At 38.0% G+C, this 20246-nt stretch overlaps 1 protein-coding gene across 3 annotated transcripts in view; it reads right to left on the bottom strand.

Annotated features, from left to right (window-relative positions):
* Nucleotides 1–915: 915 nt before the first annotated feature.
* LOC117475527 (contactin-4) overlaps nucleotides 916–20246 on the bottom strand; it is a 45693-nt gene continuing 26362 nt past the window's right edge. For 2 of the 3 annotated variants that reach the window (XM_034121770.1, XM_034121772.1), the window contains 9 exons: nucleotides 17939–18097; nucleotides 15839–15988; nucleotides 15257–15327; nucleotides 14592–14826; nucleotides 14386–14501; nucleotides 7237–7417; nucleotides 6336–6448; nucleotides 4741–4909; nucleotides 916–3398 (listed from right to left, as the gene is read on the bottom strand). In XM_034121770.1, the coding sequence (XP_033977661.1) occupies nucleotides 3310–3398; nucleotides 4741–4909; nucleotides 6336–6448; nucleotides 7237–7417; nucleotides 14386–14501; nucleotides 14592–14826; nucleotides 15257–15327; nucleotides 15839–15988; nucleotides 17939–18097 (1283 nt within the window). In that variant the 3' untranslated portion in view covers nucleotides 916–3309. Of the gene's footprint in view, nucleotides 3399–4729; nucleotides 4910–6335; nucleotides 6449–7236; nucleotides 7418–14385; nucleotides 14502–14591; nucleotides 14827–15256; nucleotides 15328–15838; nucleotides 15989–17938; nucleotides 18098–20246 lie in introns of those variants that run through there. The other variant, XM_034121771.1, reaches the window with a different exon arrangement.

The raw sequence follows: 20246 nt of genomic DNA, 5'->3' as shown, positions 1-20246 counted from the left end.
TTCTGAGTCTGTGCATTCTCACATATTCCGTTATTTTGCACATTTGTCTTCTGTCCTGAGGGAAAACTCCTCCTCTATTTCTCTCACTCATATAGCCTGTTGCAGTCCCGCAGGACGAGGACCCCTCAGCATACTTACTCACCACATTTCGTGTGATTCCCCACTCGGCTGCACAGCAGTCTCCAGAGACCAATCCCACAAAGAAACAGTCTGCTCGCTCCCAGCAAGGTGTATGAATCACACAAGATAAAACACATCCAGTGATTAAAGAGTTTCAATGTGAAGAATTTATTCAGTCTTTTTGCCATCTCACAGAGATATCTTATTATATTAATACAATGGTATTACATTACTGAAGTAACAAATCGCAGTTTATGTTGAAGAAGCAGATTAATAAGAATTGAAAGACATCATACACACATTTGAGACATCATATTTAGATATTCAGTCAAAATAGAGACACTTTAAATGCTAAAGTTGAACAAAAAAATGTAATATTGATAATAATTAAACAACACAAAGTAAATCCTACAAAGCAACAACATTCCATGTAGATGTGAGGTTGGATGTAGGATCTTCTGAACCGTAAAACACACATTAACTATAAATATAAATGAAATAATAATCATTTTTATCGCACATTTGATTCTATACTCCTACGTTTGTCAATTCAAATCCTATGTTTCCTCTTTAGGACAACAACTATTATTAATGACAGATGTTGTTTAACATTTTTTGTGATTAACCTACTGTTAAAAAAGAAATACCCAAAAACGTCACACTGATTTGTTGAAACAGACAAACCCTTTGTGTGTGAAGAACATGATACAAACACAACAAAGAAAATTGCACAGAGCAAACAAGTGTAAAATAATGAAGTATTTACATTTCATCACAAACAACAGGAAAGACACCTTGTGTATTTCAATTTTAATAAATCAGCAATGTAACTGAGAACTTGTCTCCTACAAAGTATGCTCATTAAAACTATTTTGCACCCGGGCAATTAGCCTTTGCTTGAATGTAATAATATTGAAATGCAGATTATGTTCATCATCATATTAGATATTGCTGAATGCCTTCCCTATAAATTATTCAGCAATATGAAGTGTTATCCTGTTAAGTAAGCCTGTTTGTATTTAAAATAATTTGTTCAGAGACAAATGTTGTTTTAGATTAAATTATATATCAGCAAAGATGTAAAATTTGATTTTTACTGGGTTATAGTGGATGCTAATGTTAGCGTTTTATGGTAAGCTCAATGCATAAAACAATCCTTAAAAAAGGAGGTAGGGAACACTACTAGTTTCTTTTTAGATTTGGTGTTATAGTATATAAATAAATACAATTGTTGCCAATATATCACCCAAAATACAATGTTACAAATAAAGTAATGAAGTAACACAATAACATATTTCACATTTGATAAGCCTGCACTTAAGCAAAAATAATTACAATTTGTATGTCTTAAAGAGTGGTTGACAATATATATTTTTTTAATACACTTGATAAGGCAAAACAGCTTTGTTAAACATGTCAAGAATTCATCTAAGTTTACATCTGCAACCTATCTAAGCAGTAAATTCAAGAGTTTCTTGATAAGTGTTTAAAACGCTTCCTTGTATAAAATCAACAAAACATTCACGGCTGTCTTTAACTCTCAGGATGATGAAGGCATGTATTGAAGTGTTGATGGAGATTGTCTGTTCTAATGGATTCAGTGACACACGGTAATTGGGGTTGAAATCAGAAGAAACTAGAGCACTGTACAGCTATAACCCAGAATAAACCAGCAAGTACAGAAATGTTAACTAATACAGAAAGCAACACTATGGGATGTTTCAATCCAAGAAGAGACACCCTTCGTATTATGCAATAAATCTTGTTGCCTAATCAGTATTGGCCAGTGTGAATTAATTAGATTTTTTTATGAAAATGTCAGGTCATTGTTAACATGTATGTTCCATCCAAAAAGAACCCTAACTAGTGTTTTTTTTTTAAGTTTCTGTTTTTTAAGTAGAATTTGAGATTTTTCGACATTCAACATTCTTATAAATTGGCATTAATGATTTCACTTGAGTCAGTGTATGGTGGGGCTGAAGACAGATTAATAAAATACAAATAAAAAAACGAAAATATGGGGTTGGCAAACTTCTGTAGCCTTTTCCTAATCTGCTTTACTACCACTAAGGCTAGCAGCTTGAAGCTAAAGCAGATGCTACTAGCATACTAGCATACTAGCATAACTAACCCAAATATCAGACTGTTTACTTTTGTTGAATCAAATATGACTTTGTATCTTTGTAACTCTCCGTTGTGACTTACAGATATTAAAGGGTGCGATAAAATAACAAAATCAGTTACTCTTCTGAGAAAAACTTCAGTTTTGTTTGGTAGGAAGGCTAATGACGAGCTAATGCTTTTAAAATCTATTAGCTCACTTGTGATGTGCTTTTTGGTTGTGTAGTGTGAAAGAAATTTACAAAAATACAAATACTAATAATCAGGTATTTGTTTCATGTATGAACCAGTGTCATTATTTATTTTCCTGACCTGTATATAGTTTATTTCATTTTCATCTGCATTACTTGCACATTGGTCTGCAACATAATCTGCACTATTCTACTCTGTTTCTTCTTGCACTATTTTTATTTTTTAATCAGTTTGACTGTTTTAAGTCTTATATAACTAGATTGCATTGTTGGAGGAGCTCGGGACTTAAGATTTTCATTGCCATTTTTACACTGTAGCTAGTGTGCATATGACATTAAAGCCTTTGAATCTTGAATCGTTCAATCGTGTTAGTTGCTAGCTTAAGGCTTTCTACGAATATAGACAGAACATTAGATCCTCTACCTGTTTCTGATGTTTTGAGAAATATGCTTAAGCCAATTTGCTCAATTGTACCTTTTGGTCTGTAACATTCAGAGGTCACAGCAAGCCAAGAAATAACTTGGGAGTTGAGGCAAAATAGGTGGAAACAGACAGTGAAAGGGGGAAACGGAAATAGATAAGAAACTCATATCCCCACGTTTATCAAACTCATACATCCTGGAGGGTTGCAGTGGTCCTGAAAATAGGCAGATGAAAGTGTTTTGTAACTGTACTCTTGCCTGTGAGTAACAGTCCAGACACATTTTGTGGGCATTTGACAACCTGTCAGAACACACACATCGTCCAGTTTTCATTTACAAACCAGAGGTTGAAAAATTGTCAAGTTACCTTCTTATTCCATACATCTGACGTGTAGAAGAGAACTATAAACTATATTCATTCTGGTGCCCAGAGCTGGATATAGAGGCATAGAAGCTACATAATGAACATTACAAATACAGAAAACATCATAAAACTGCAAATCTTCATTGGAACTTGACACACAGACCCTTTTGAGTTCAGACCTATAAGAAGAGAAAAAATAAACTTTAACGGCAAACCGTCCTTTTTGATTAACACTTACATTTGCAATCTAAATGTGTATCATACAGATTACAATATGTGAATGTGTTCTTCCTTTAGAGATGCATTTTACAAGACAGACTAGAGACCACAGAGTAATCGAAGTAATTTGTTAAATTGCTGTAATCAAATATCCGCAACATGTTGGCCTCACCCAGTGATTCAAAGTCATCAAGATTTTGTTGCAATCTTCACTTAATAAGACTTCTGCTTTAATGTTGAAGAGGCCTTGTCTACTTCAGCATGGAACTACAAAAACATGATATGTCTATTGAGTATTCGATGACATTTGCATTACAGTATATGGGGTAGAAATCAGGTTTTTCCAAAAATGTAAAACGTTAATTTGTTTGGATGGAAATAGATGTGGTGTGTTTGTATAGAAATGAGTTAAAATCAAGAAAAAAACGTATCACCAATAACGTGATTAAAATATCGTAATGATTTAAAAAAAGGTTTAAAGGTCACCTATTATGCAAAATCCACTTTTTCATGTCTCTTCTACATCAACATGTGTCCCCTCTGTGAAAAGAGATTCTGAAAGTTTCAGGAAGAAATATTCTCTCTCTTTCTGTCCTGATCCATTTATATAAAAACCTGTCTGAAAATGAGCTGATCAGATGTTGGCCACTTTGTGATGTCATAACGATGTTTTGGCTTGGTAACCATTAGCCAATCACTAACCAAGGTAACCCCCCCCCCCCCTTATCACCTGAATCTCCTCCTAGAGCACCATTGTGTTCTTTTGAACCAAATATCTCTCAGAGGGGCGTGGGGAGGGGCTCCTTATTTTCATCTAAAGTAACAGACAGAGAATCAGCACTTTTGAAACAGGGCTGAAACAGAGGGGATTATGGGATGCTGCAATGATCTGTTTGGTATTTCGAGCCAAAACACTTCAGAGACATGTTTTGTATATATCTGAGACCTATAATATATTGATGAAAAACAGTATAATAGGGGACCTTTAAAAAAAAAATTAACTATGGAAACATACTTTTGTTACAATACCTAATTTAGCCTTAATTGATAATAAAAGCTGATTCTGTTTTGACAAAATGTGATTGTATTGTGTGCCCTGGGACAACAAAGTGAAAACCTGTCCTGAATGGAGCAGTCTTATTTTCTACATATGTATTCTGAAGGTCTTGTTGAAGCTACGCTGAAGCTGATAACAGCATCAGTCACACGGGGGATTAGTTACACCCAGTGCACCCATCCCTCTGCTTCTCTGTTTAATTCCAACTCCAATCATCTGCATGCTGCCGAGTCTTTACAACTTACTGGACATCTTTGGTATGCGGATGGGCCCGCTGCTGGTGCCATCGCCCCCTTCAGTCAGAGCTTTGATCTCAATGAGGTAGTCCTCTCCGGAGGGGATGTGGAGCTCCACACTGGTCTTATTGGTTTCCAGTACAGAAGTCCTGCCGTGCCAGTTCTGACGATACACAACCTGGAGGGGAGTCGGAGCCTTTCAATTAACATTTCATCTTTGATTTCAGTTGGAAAATACAACTTGATGACCCCATCCCACAGGCCATAAGACTCTTAAAACACCTGAACTTTTGAAAGAACTTACAAATCCAGCACAAGACACTTTTATGGACAATCTTGCACCAAAGATATTGATATTGAAGTGACTGTTATTTTGTATATATTGATTGTTGTGTTTTTTTATCTTAATGTGTAAATGTGTCTGTTGATTGTGTATATAGGATATACATACTTTATACATATTAATATACATATCTGTATACTGTATAATTTTACATTCGGGATGGTTGGAAACATCATTTCTGTCTCTCTGTCTGTAAACACAAACTGAGTAAGATTGACATTAAAGTTGACTTTGACTTTGATAGCATTCATCTGTTTGCAACTCACATATATCATATCAATATTACAATTACAATTACTGTATATAGACTATTCTGCACAGTTTCTATCATATTCTGTTACTATTATATTCTATGTTATTGTATTTACTTGTACTATTTTATCTGTTTTATTGTGTTGCACTGTTGGAGGAGCCTGTGACCTAAGAATGCCATTGTCATAGCTACACTGTAGCTATGCACACATGACAATAAAAGCCTTGAACCTTGAACCATAGCAACTGCATGAAGGACTTCATCCGACAGTCCAAATATGTGTGTGGGAAAACAAATGAAATTGAAATCAAATCAAAAGCAGGAAAAGTGTGTGTAGGGAAATCTGAGGTTACACAGTCCCTCTCTACAGGAGGTATTTGATTTAAAATGCCTTGTGAGGTGCAGGTTTGATTCAAAGTGCAGGAACATATTTTCATAACACGATGTGAGGCATCCTTTCTATACATTTTACTAATTTCATCTTAATCAAAATCCAGCATGTTTTATTTCATACTTGATAAGAAACACGCGGCAAAACTGTCCATAGAGTTTTAAAAACATGAAGAATATGTGATGTATTTGATTACCTTTGACTCACTGCAGTTCCTTTGCAAAAAAGTATGAATCTATTCCTGTCAACAGGCAATACTTATCATTAAATAAGCATGGCTTCATTTCTCTAGAGAATAAATGATACATGTTTATGGAAAGCATTATCAATGTTGTGTCTTTCCTACACCAAAGTAGGCAAAGGGAATCAAATATGATTCATTGTTGTGCGTGTTGGAAGAAGCTTAAGCTGTCTGTGGCATGACGCCTTTGGTTTTATCACCTGGAACAGATCTTTTAATTTTGAAAGGCCAGACAGGGCCAATCCATAATGCACACTGGAGTGCTGAGGTCTATCTTTCCACTGCGATGAGAAAGCCATTTATTGGCATGACAGCTGCTGACGCTTTATTTGTTTTTCCAGTTCTGGAGTTTCTGCTTTTATTCTGACAAACTCACCTTGTATCCCGTCACCTCAGACTCATTTTCCATCGCTTTGACATGTTGCCAATTCAGAAAGATCTTAGAGTTGCTCAGGTTCCACTCAATATTCCCCGGAGGCTGACTTGGAGCTGCAAGATGTGTAATTAAATAGACACAAGGTTCACAAATGAATGCACAAACCACAGTTGTAATCATCTGGTGGTGCAGCAGCAGAATACATTTCAAACTAAATACTCGTTAACCTCCTGGAACTCACCTGGGAGAAACAGAGGTCAAGACAAATAGGAAATGCATGCTCTTATTTATGTGTGCGAAAACACAGCTAATTAGGATAAAATGAATCGTTCAGCCTGAAGCAGCAAAAGTCTTACTGCGTCATAATCTTAGGAGTTAGAAGTGATCCTGATTTAGGAAGTATTACTGCTGTTATGTTTTCAGGTGAAAAACATCAGATACATATATATAAATTATGAATCTACATCATGTGTTTTTTCACTGTAATGTTCATACTGTATTAAAAAGTATACAAATGTAACCATTATTATTAGTATTCGCCTAAAAACATCCATAATATCATAATAGTCTGTTACTTTAAAAAAAAAAAAATACAATGTAATATATCGTTTGCAGAGGAGATGACTCCCGGCAAGTACTTTAAATATACATTTAAAATACAATTATTTTCCTCACTATACCTCCATAATCACAGATAGTTGAGAGGACATTACCTCAATTGTTTCTACCATCTACTCCATGGCCCAGTATAGACAGAAGTATTGAGTCTAGCAATGAGTCCAACATACATTCAGTATGGCATTGGAGTAAATGTATTTAAAAATATCTCTTACTGTGGAAAGGGATTCGACTAAAAGGCTAAGCAAGAAAAAAGACATAAAGCTTTTGTGGTTGGCCTCACGTGGTTTCTTGGTGGTGATGTTGAGAGCGTGGCTGCAGGGTCCGAGGCCGGCGCTGTTCTGGGCTCTGACTGCGATCTGATAGGCTGAGCTGCCCTTCAAGCCGGAGAGCAGAGCCGTGGTGTCGATAACCCTCGCTGCCTCCGCTTCACTCTGCTCAGACCCTTCCTCCCAGAAGAGAACCTTGACCAAAGATAGGAAGGTTACCAACGGACCTTCAGCATCTTTCACCTTTTTCCATTTTCCATTTATAAAACATAAGCCGGTACAAAATTGTTGCATCTGTGTCAAATCAAACCTTATTTATTTAGCCAATTTCCTATTAAGAGACACACTATGTGCTTATAATGAGAATATTGTAGAATAGAGTATTATTTATAGAGTGCATATAGCTTGTCACGAATCTCGTAATCTATTGGCTGTCAATGATATGTTTTGGGGGCAACAGGCAATATTTTTGGGCTTCTGGTGTACACTCAGGCCAAGATTCGGCCAATTTGTTTTCAGTCAAATCAGAATAGAGTTTATTCAAACCAAAGACTTCTGGGGTTGTCTCAGTTAAGTCTTTTAATATGCTTAGCCAGTGTTTCAAGGACCAAAAAACGTCCATACTATCAGCTGCTCTACTGTAATTCCTGAGGCAGTCAAACCTGCATTTTGAATGATACTGTATCTAACAATACTAAAAGCATGCACTGGGAGCAAGAAATGATAAGAAGGCATTTCAGAATCTGTATTCATAGGGAAATTATTTATGACCCTGACACGAGACAGGAAACCCAGACAGGAAAATGTCAAACAGATGGCCGGAGAGTAGGTACTTATTCAATTGGCTGCACACAGGTTTTCAGCGATCTTGCTCGGGAAAGCAGATTAGCGACAGGGCCTGGAGTTGCTGATAACAGATGCATCTAGGGGATTTTTTCTAAAACCAGCAGTTTAATTAAAGCAGTTATACCATCGCTTGGGAGAATACCTGAGCAAAAGGAGTTTAGTCAACTTTGCTACGAATCTAAAAACACCGATAGAGGGATGAAAGAGAGGGATCTAAGGAGACTTAAGCTGCATCTTAAAGTCTTATAGAGACCGTGGCAGGAAAGTGCATCATACAGTACCTCCAGTGTTTCAACAATACCAATGTTTGTGTGTATAGTAGAGATATTGAATTGTTATGTTCTTATATCAAGCTTGAATTTATATACACAATCCAGTGGAGATAATTTAGAGATTGGGTGACTTTGCCTACAGTACAGTGTCAAGTGTAAACTTCCAATGTTTTCAGTTGATGGCCTCATATTATATTTCTCTGCATAGTAGAAAACATTTGAGATGAAGACAACAGAATGTGTTACGTCTAAAGATTGCTCCCAACTGAACCCCAAATTATCAATAGCAGCTGAAGCTACCAAAGAACATGCATAAAAATCTGCCTAATAATTTGGGAATTTCTTCCAGAAAGTAGTCTGGTGTAGGAAACAGGAGCTTTTCTGTTAATGAAAGGAATGTTTGCTAAAGCCTTTGTCCAATCAGGAAAATACAGGAGCAAGAGTGTAAGGAATTAAGTGGATACTGCTCTAATGAAAGCTGTTAGAAATTGGCATACCTGGTCAACAAATACATCACAGTAGAAACCTAGTGGTACTTTTAACACCTATAATAAGCACCTCATTTGTTAAATAACTACATTTTGTGGTTTAGAGTCATGTAAGCGACTCGCCCTGCTCTGTGACATCCATTGATATAGGGAAGGTTACTGACTTGTGTATAACATGACACACTTTTAAAGAGTAAGTTGGATAAGTCAAAATGTAATACATCTCTTATAAAAACGATGACCCTTGGTGTAAAAAGCACCAGCCCTTTGGAGTAGTAATGTGGAAAGCTGGACATCACTGAAGTTTCAGGGCTTAGTGAAATGTAGGAAGTCATGCAGTAACATTAAAACCATTACTGTTACATTTTCAATCAGAGACAATGCTGGTGGGCAACTTACCAGGGACCCTTTTAGCCTGGCAGGTGGAAATTAGCCAGCTACCTAACATTGGCATATTTACAGAAATAGGGATAAATGTGTGTTGTCCTTTATGAAAATAAATGACAATGCATGACCACATTTCATCCAATTAGTCTGGAACCTCTCCAAGGGGCGTTATCAACAGTGTGAAAATCAAGTACATTTCGAATTATATAGCACCAGATCGTAACAGAAATAAATGAAAGCCAATTTTCATTATGGGAATGATTAGATTGTTATTTTTGCAGAGATGCAGTGTGAAAGTGTAGCATTAATATGTCTGTACATACATTGTTTAATACTGCTATCAATATAAATGTACACATCAGCTTGGTTTAAAATGTCATCCTTCAAACACGCCACATAACAAACAAACTTTTCTAATTAGCTTTTTCAATCCGAACTTGCTTGAAATCTCTCCAAATAGGAGGGGAACAGATCAAACATGACCTTTTGAGTTTATCTGCGAAAAATAATAGGTCGTTTTTTTTAGTTTGATAAATATTGTTTACTCTACAGTCCAATTATTACACAGCTTAGTCAAATACTTAATTCTTATTGTTCAATTTGGACATTCCAGAGGTTTTGACCGACTGACAGACCGTTGTGAAGGAGGATCAAGGGACTATGTGCAATCATATCAATCCGCAGGAAGAAGTCCGGTCAATTCGACGTCAGATGTGGACAACAAAGATTTGTCTTCTCCATCAGAAACACCATGGAATACTTGTGTTATATTTGTGGGGAGTACGAAACGTTGGATTCATGATGGCTAATCTCTCCCCGTAAAGAAAAGAAAAAGAACGCAAGAGAAGGAAAGAGGCTAAAAGACGTCAGAGAAATCTACAGAAGAAGACAGGAAGTCAACAATAACGGGAAAACAGTATGGGCTCTGTCAGTGTTTAAAGTCTGGTTAATGGAAATGAAAATGTGAAAAGACTTGGACAGTTACAGAAAACCCAGATCAGTGCTGCCTTCACTACGTTGCTATCGTACCAACTTGGAACTTGGACTATTTTTTGTTCTTAGTGGAAGCAATACGATGATTTTTAAATCAATACAAAAATGATTGAATTAGTATTCAAAATCAGGTCAATAGTTTATTTAGTAAGTTGCCAAACAAGAGGCGGGATAATGTGCGGCAAGGCGGTCATTAATGAAAAAAAAGACCGAAATGGTGATCAGGATCCCGACGCTCCGAGTGCATTCTCCAAGATAGAGTGAGGCAAAAGGGCAAAACACTGCCCTCTCAAAAGTGAATCCTGCCATGTTCACGACTTTTGTAGTGGTGTTTAGTTCTTGACGCAAAAAGCCTCAATCGTGTGTGCTTCAAAGTGTTGAGAGGTTGAGTTTCCTGGAGTATTTTATACTTTCTCAGTCTGTTGGAGCTGTACTTAGGTTCAAAGCGTTCAGTCAGTGAAGGGGTACTCGAAGAGCTCCTGCTATCTCTATTCATATATACAGAACAAGAACCAAAAGGTTGGGTGAAGTGGAACGTAAATTGTAGGGTGTGGTGTTGAGTCATCATCCTCTCAGCCAGTGGAGATGCATCTCTCATAACTTTCAAACAGTTGTTCCAATCAAAGCGGTATGTGACTGTTGTATAATAGAAGCTTCGAATGAAGAACCAAGCGAATCTTGTCCAAACTGAACGTGTTTACTTATTATTATTATTATTAATTTAATAGTTTCCAACAAGAACGGTGGAAGACGGAGAAAATGCACTCGACATACTCTTATTAATTTCCAAATCATAACAGGAAGGTGTAAGAGCAGGACACATACTAGCACTTCAAAATAAAAGCATTTCCTGTGAAACATTTTACCCTTAACTTCTCTCAAGAGGCAAATAAACAAATGTTTTTACTGCCTTAAATAAAATAAGTTACAACAGTGACGACAATGCCACTGAGGAAATGCTTTACATGCCACTCGTCCTCTACTTGTTTTCAGTGACATGAATGTGCATTTGTCATCCTCTAACACGTCCAGTATGTTAAATGGCACTTCTCTAATATCAAAAGGCAATGATTAAATATTATTTGTTTGCCACTATGCATGGAGAGCCCTTTGGGGCTGATCTATCCTGCTGGGACCGGAGTATTCTCCAGGCGCTCGGCTCCACAGGAGAGGATTTTATCAGCTCAGACTGCAGTGATTATTTCTTTGTTGGATCCTTTTTTAAATAAATGCATACAGGTTTTATAGAAATGTATGACTAACATAGCGTTCGTTCCGACAAGGACCAAACGTTTTGCTAAAACGCAATAAAACATATTGGCTGTTGCTCATTGGTTAGAGATCAGAATTAGGGTTGGCATACATCCTAGAGCAGGGGTGTCAAACTAAATGTAATCGCGGGCCACATCAGCATTATGGCTGCACTCAAACAGCCGGTTGTAACTTATATATAAATATATATATAAAATAATGTATTATATTACATTATTGCCTCTTCATTGGATTATTATCAGATAGGGTAATAATTTCATAATTAACTACGTCTGAAAGCAGAAGTCTGGGGCAAATAATTGCAAGTCTCTTCAGTAAGAATGTCACAAAATGATTTTAAAATAAAAGCTGGAAAAAAATTCAAATAAAGGAAGTGACATTTTAAAAAAAAGTAACATTTAAAAAAAAGAGTCAAATTCTGAGAAAAAAGGCACATTTAGAAGAAAAAAAGTCAAATTCTGAGAAAAATGTCTAATTTGAGATGCATTGTGGGACATGTAGTTTATGGGCAACGTGCTTCTGTAAATCATCAAGTAACCGTATAATAAACATATAATATTCTTTGCAAGCTCTTGTGGGGCCACAGAAAATGAAGTCACGGGCCGGATTTGGCCCCCGGGCCTTGAGTTTGACACTCCTGTCCTAGAGACTATGATTAACACTGTAAAGCGGATGAATCAGTAGTGTTTGCTATATCATTCTCAATACAAAAATCACTTGTACGTGGTTCTAAAAAGAAATCACGTCTTTGTTTCCAAAACTACAGCTCTCTGATGAAATATATTGTTGGCGAAGTACTGTGTTCTGGCAGACCATACAGACAGGACATTATGAATGAGCTGTGCTCTCCAGTTTCACCGTCTCACTCTCTCAGGAGGTTCTGGACATCCTCGTCTGGGACATCAGGCAGAACTACAGAAGGAAGTTATTTCAAGATTTCTTTAAGGGGACCATAGATAATAAAGTTTTTATTCCAACTATTTATTTCGAAACTCAGGAACAGCAGGTATTCTTACCATGTGCTAGCCAACAAGCCACCATTTTACTTACACGTTTTAAATGCAAGTCTTTTGCCGTTTTTACTGACGAGCCACTTGAACTAATCCAATCAAGTCGTTGGTACGCCAACTTACTTAAACACATTTATGTCAGGGATAGCTTGTCAAAAGGAGTCTCTTCAATGTATCTTTCTATAGAATAACCTTCATGAACAACACCACTGACCCCTTTGTTAGCAGTATGAAGATATAACAATAAAGTCACTGCAGTCTACATATACTCTTTCCAATAGCCCAGCACAGCGAGGGGGTCATGCTTATGGTTTTATGTATCTGTTGGATGGGAGAATAACAGCAGCTTAAAACGTGATGACACTTTTAACAACCCTGTTTCCAATGTAGCCATCAGTTATTGTGTGTATAAATGTCAGTGCCCCCTTTAAACCATTCCCTTACATCTAGGCAACTAGCAAACTGCGGGGAGAAAAATAGAAAATAATTGGCAAATTGTTTACTTATCCACTCCACACCTTGAGATGTTCTTCTTTGTATCACCACATATTTGCCCTCAGTCTAATAGCAACTGTATTGGCCAAGTTCTCACTCTAGGATTTAAATAAATGAAGCCCTACATGAGACATATCTGGAAAAACACATGGCGCCTGTCTGAGGTAACAATCCAGAGCAGTGTTGGGGCTAAACTCATTTCCTCCTTCTTTCCCAACCTTTAAAACGGAAACTACTGTTCATGTCCCTAATGAAACCAAGTCAATTGACCATAGTTCAAATATACAACCGTGACTTTAATAACGTACCAACTGCACTATTTTTACCTATCCAAGTAGCCTACTTTTGTAGACCAAAACCAATTTGACTCGTCAACCATGTGTTCAAAACTGTATCTGTAACCTGTAGAATTCTCTGTAAAGCGAATGCGTTTTCCTCAAAACCTTATGAAGAATGTTATGGGCACGTAATATTGGAGGAGTTCTTTTGGGTATCAATGAAAAGTAAACTTTGTTGTTTAGTCAAATCAAGTTTTGGTTGTTCAGTTAGCAAAACAGTTTTTATGTGTGATTAAATGTCAAACTCTTTGTATAAACACTCAATGTTGGAACATTTCTGAAACTAAATACCTTAACTTAACATTAAATGAGTCACTTTCAACAAATTGACTCTGCATATGTTCATTCAGAATATATTACTTGATAACTTGACTACAATTGGCAACTTAATTGCTGAAAACAATGCACCAGGTGGCACTGTTTAATGATCCATTGAAATTATGTCGGATGAATCTGGTCCACCCAGTTGCAAGAACTGTGTTAAATAGTGTTTTCATTTTGCAGCATGAATATTCATGCAAACATTTGTCTCACCTCAGCTAAACTGCTCCGTCTAGCGCCCAAAAACTGGCATTGTCGTGCGTCAAACCCCTATTTTATAACAATATGTAGCAAACACTTGCAATGACCTCAAAGCTTCTCAGCGTAGTTTGAGCCACCTGGGCATACCCTACCTTGGAAAGTATCAGCAGAGAATGTTATTTTTATCTAGGTTTTCCACAGCCAAATCCCCCAGGGGAGTGTTTGCTGTACAGGATAGTGATGTATGATGTTCACACTTTCTTTTATTTATTTTTTTCTGAATAGAGCTCTCAGGCAGCTCTTGGTATCGAGGTGTTTTGGAGACTGGAACGGCTGCCAACAGACTTCTTCATCCCCTAGATTAGCTCACTGCCGCTTCACCACGTGCAGTATTTCAATGTCAGAACATTTCCACGTTGTCGCCACTGGTGGTTCTATTCCAAAGAACGCTGGCTTATTGTACTGTCAGTCATTCTGGGATTATTGTCTTACTCTTGTTGGAGTTTTCGGCACTATTGTTTCAACTTTTATTTTACATACCTCATATGCAATGATCTTCTCGCTGCTGGACCCGGGGGCAATGGGCTCCCAGTGCACCTCGATCTCAGACGCTGACACAGCATGGGCCCATACTCTGGATGGCGCCTCAGAGGGCTCTAAAAACATGAATTATGCATGCATGCAATTAAGAGCGCAGTCACTGTGATCAACTTCTGTTTGCAGCATGTGCAGGTTAATTGTCTCACCTTCTTCTGCGGATAAAACAGTGAGGATGCGGCTGAACGGCCCCTCTCCCATGCTGTTGTAGACTCCCACTTTCACTTCAAACTGGGACAGAGGAGCGATGCTTTCGTTTCTGTATATATATCTCGATGCATCAGGCGACACCAGCACTGTCTGGATCCAGGTGCTGCTGCCAAGTGGGCGGAAAGCCACAACGTAGCCAAAGTCCTCTCCGCTCTGCTGTTCCTCTGAAACCGGCTGAGAGAAGACAGGAAAGTTACGCCTTTGACCCACACAACTGTGAGCAGAAATTGAATTAGGGGAGTTGTAAAAGAAAGTCAAAGAATAGTGTTTTATGTCTAACAAACTATGGAGAAAATGCACCGACCCAGCAACTTTCTACTCTTAGAAACACATCCAAAACATTGTAAAGTTGTCACCTCATTCTGGATTTACTCGTATGAAATTTGCACTAGCTCTGTATCCTTATTCTGATTTACACAACAGGGGGGAGTCAGCAGGCAGGCAGCAAATCAGAAAAGCTCTGCCTTTAATTAAAAGCCATTCCACTGAAGCCAGGCCAATGCAGGAACACAGTGACTCTGCCAAAAGTCTTTTCTCCTCTAAAGATTTAAAGAATGCTCTGTCACAATGAATGCCCACTCAGAAATGTTAATAATCCTCTTACCTCCCACATGATGACAAGTTCTCCTCGAGCTCCTCCGCCACCACTCACATTAACTGGTGCAACCTTGGGAACTAAGCAAAAAAACAAAACATAATCATCTCCTCGTTTGGGTTGTTAAGTCTCAGGCAGGTGCTGCAGAGCTTTGAATAACAGTTCTTGTTTACAAAAAAACACGTTTATCCCACGGCGGAGGAATTGGGTTTTTATTGACAGTTGCATTACCGCCCATGTAAGGTGACGCTATTAGCCGAGCGCCGTATGTCAGCGCCATGTGTGAGGCACGGCAGGAAACTTGTTCCCTTGTGATTCAACCAGCGGGATAGAATTACTCAGCTAACCAGCTCGAACATAGACACTTTCATGTGGATGCCTCATGTGCGGATAGGTCACACATTTCTGTCGATTAATTAAGCGTATGGGCAGACAAACACAAAGTAGTGTTGATATTAAAAAGTGGACCGCAATTTCATGAAAACGAACAACACATTTGACCATCACATGGAGCACTAAAGGAAATGGTTGAATCACGTTTTACAAGGGGGACTGATTGTTATAAATAGGGACAACAAACTGAGAGGGTACCTGCTGCTTTGGTTCGGGTCTGTTTTGAAGGCGTGCTGGGTTCTCCAACACCAACACTGTTGATTGCAACCACCCTGAATTCATAATCCACCCAGGGGTTCAAATCTCTCACTGTTGCACGCATCATCTGTCCAGGCACAGAATCAGGAACTAGGATTAAAGAATTTAGAGTTTAGATGTGTTTTTTGGTTTGTTTTACTGAGGCACATTTCACATTTTGTTTCCGACAAATAGAAAACATTTCACCAAACTAAAGTACATCACAAATTAAATGGATACATTTGATTATATATTCCAATAGAGTGGTGCAGCAATGATGTATTTGTGAATGCCATAACCAGAAGTCAGCATAGCAAGGGTTCCCTCTACAAAAAGCAATTGGGTTTCCTTATTGGATTTCGATATATTTAATATAAGTTTTGTGGCCAACACACTTTTTTTTTATACTTACCACGCTTTGTTCAGCAGGATAATCTTCACATATTGTGTTCTAAAGCGTAAATGCTATCGGCAGATCTAAAAAGCTAACGTTAGGCTCTAAACAACTACATCAAAGTCGTATGGCTGCGCGTCACAACCACTAGATTCATGGCGGATTTGTGTCAGCGTGATGACATTAAGTAGTCTCATTCAGCCACTTGTTAGCAACCATCGTTTAGATTACACTTCGGACTCAACTTCGGAATTCACAAGTGGAGTATTTGCTTATGTATTTTATGTCGTAGAACAAAATGGCCAAATGTTTTCAAGAGGTCTTGTTAACCACACATCATATTTCACCAAAATCATGTTAAAAAAACCTTTGACTTCGAGACGAGGAAAGCTGAAGTGGTAAAATGCTAAGTCTTTTCCACGTTTTAGGACTAATTACTGCACCACTCTATTACAAGAAGCATGGTCATTTTACTTTCATTTGTAGTCTGGTAAATATGGAGCATTAGCAATAGAACAAATATATTTTATGACAGGAAACCAAAGGAAATACATTATTATAAAGGCAATAATACTTCCTATTCCATTATCACCAGAGAATACGGATACATTTTGTTCTAATACTTAGTTCATCTCCTGTATCCTGCTGTGTTATTAAAGAACCTTTCACAATCACACTTACAATAGTCTAAGTTGAAAAGCCTCTATGACATACGGTACTCAATAAAAAAATGAATATCATTAGTTTCACAAAGGTAGGATTTATTATACGGTTATATAGTGGAGTGCATTAGTTGATTTGAATGACTTCATTGTGTCTTTAATGTAATCCAGTCTGTTACCTAACTGTCAGTTGCTGTGTTATTTCTTTGCTTTTCAGCCATCGTTGATCCTAACGGCTGTGATTGGGAATGATGCTTTTTGTTTTTTTATTTTGAAAAACGTAAAATGTAATTGGTATAGCAGGCACATATACAGTGGCTGTTTCAACAAAAGCTTGACAGGTGACAGCTACAGTATATCTGTATTGATATCTGATAGAAGAATAGAAAATGGGAAACTTAAATAAAGAAATGATGTTTGATGAATTGCAGTGTCTTCATAAAATACATTTCAATTTTATTTTCAAATGTGCTCAAATCATTGCCAAATACATTTTTTTTTAAACGTTTAAATTTGAAAATAAGGGGGCACTTCAGGTGTTTACACATGAATATCAGTTTACTTGTAACACAGATTGCTCCTCTAACTGTAAAAACAGTTGTTTATTGGCCTCTTTAGTGGTGAATGCAACTTTCTGAGAAAACTATATCAGAAATCTGAGATTTTAAACAGAAAGTGTGTATTACATAGATGGGTTTTGGAGTCTTGAGGCATTTGCATTTACTGGTCAGGGAAGACTTAACAATAGAAGTTATGAGTCTGCGTACACAATTAATAACAGCTGGGAAATTAATATTATTGGATATTTTTTTACTATTTTTTTAAACCCCTAACCCAAACCCCAATATCAGTATCTCCATAACCCTAACCCTAACTCTAAATGCAATATGATGAAATGCAGAGCCTAAAGTGGGCCAATTTAACACTGTGATCATTTGTGTTTGTCTATTAACCAAGCAGTAAGTATTTATCTTATGTATCAAATAAAAAATAATTAGCTGTTACCTGTTCTCACAGTCTGCCAGCCTATGGAGAAGGGGGTCCTGGCCTGCACCATGTACCTGGTGACAGGACTGTGGTTGTCAGGTCCAGAGCCCCAGGACAGCTGCACAGTGGTGTCAGTGATGTCCGTCACCACCAGGCTCTCAGGGGCACCAGGGGGTCCTGCAACATCAAGAAACATCCAGAAACATTCAGAAACATCCAGAAATATCCAGAAATATCCAGAAACAAGGGCAGACACCTGCGTCAGTTGCATCGCAGCTGAATCAAATGAAATCACTTCAGGGTGGCACGGCAGACTCAAGGGTGATTCATAACTCAGATAACAACCTCCATTCAGGGCTAGTGAAGATATAATGGGTTCTATTGCGAGTATCAGTCAAATCAATACGCTGATTAGTGCAGTTCACTGAAGTTAGAACATCTACTGTGCGAGTGTTCTTATTTTAGAGGGTTGAGAAAGGTGATGGTACACTTAGAGGTTTTTTCCTGTATCTGTGTCTTGTGAGTTATACCAACACTAAGCACCTTAAGGGAATCTATTTACTCCAATGGGAGAAGTGAACTTAAGCAAAGATTTGTACTGATTATGCTGCCCCATTGTGCCAAATTAAATATTGCACATAGCATATATCAGTATGCAGGTATAAACCGAAGAGATGGAGGGAGGTTGGTTTAGATTTATGTAGAAAATGAAATATAAGTCATGTCTCCCCCGTCTCATCATGGGCAACATAAGATCATTGGCTAATGAGAATGGACGAGCTGAGTTAGCTAGGAGTCAAACAAACAAGCTAACAGTGTTAGCTAGGAGTCACACAGAATATTCTGACCGATTGAATGAAGGTTACTTTGGATTAAAGTGTCAGCTATATAACATGTGATGTAATTATTCAGATGGACAAACCACAAGAAAAATGTAGTTTGTGTTAGACTCAGCGACAGATTATCATGAGATTTGGCAATTCAGAGATAGCCAAGGTTCACAATCACGTTAACTTGTATTTTTTAATGCTAACCATGTTGTTATTCTGTAACCATATAATGTTGGCTAAAAATATATATATACATTAGACTGTACCACGACAGAAAGAGTATTATCTAATACCAGTGGCATAGCTCGCAAATGGTCATCTTTTGCTATAGAGCCTATTTGGCTTCAGTTGAAACGCAGAATGATTTGTCAATTACACATGCAAAGTTGATTATTCTCCACAACTCAAAGAAACCACAGGTGCACACTTCATGACCAAGTTTAGGGTTACGGCCCGTCCACACAGCGGCGTGCGTTGAAAGCTTCACCATTCACTTTGAGTGTGACACACTTGGTGACACACTTGGTGACACACTTGGTGACACACTTGGGTGACGTCACTTTTGGGTGACGTCACTTTTCACCGAACTGCATTGTGGGAAGCGAAGGGGAGCTTTGCTGGCGTGGCTCGCTGCAAAAGTTGAGCAATGTTCAACTTTTGAAGCCTCGGCAGAAGCGTCAGCCAATCGAATCATATGCCAGTACAAGCTCTAGCCAATCAAACCGCTGCTTGTGTGTCAGTGGCGGGAGATTCATGTGATTGGTTGTTGGTCGAGTTTCAGACACGCCCGCCGGCAAGCTTCAACGCACGCCGCTGTGTGGACGGGCCGTTAGAGTGCTTTTCAACATGTGAAAATCAACCTCGTAATTTTGAACGAGTTACACTGTTTGACTTTTCACCATGCTATATTCCTCTTGGACAATTTGGCACATTGTTGTTCAAAAAGGTTTGCACAAATTTCCTGATTAGAAATTAAAAATGTTTTAGAAAATACATGCAGAGAACAGCAGGGTCTCAGCATGAGTTTAAACCATTTTTAAAGGAACATCTTACTCATTCTTACTTTGAGTCAAACTGAATTCTAATTCAAGCTGAAAATACTTCATTCAAACAGCAGTCTTTATAGAGCCATGGTTGACCAAACAAACTAACCAAGAGGAGAGAATTCAACTTTGAATGTTATTCAACAATAACACAAGAGGTAATTAATGACCAGGGATTTAGCCAGGATTTTCAATTGGGATCTTATTGGAATTAGGCAAAGCAGCAACATGAGACCAAACAAACAGAAGGGACTTTGGTAACTGACATGAGATTTCCTGCTAAGCCCACAAATCTGCAGAAGTAGCACTGAGCCCTCAGCGGGACTACCTGCTGCTGGAAGGAGATCACTGGGTATCAACAATGCTTGCTTGTAGATTATGCACACAGTAACATACAATCCGTACGTAAAAGCTGCACAGTCTGACTATGGCTGCCAACTCCTGCTGTCATGC

This window comes from Trematomus bernacchii, unplaced genomic scaffold (genome assembly GCF_902827165.1).
Source record: "Trematomus bernacchii unplaced genomic scaffold, fTreBer1.1, whole genome shotgun sequence".
Taxonomy (NCBI): Eukaryota; Metazoa; Chordata; class Actinopteri; order Perciformes; family Nototheniidae; genus Trematomus; species Trematomus bernacchii.
Note: the sequence above shows the minus strand (reverse complement) of the source record. Positions and strands in the feature narration are given on the sequence as shown.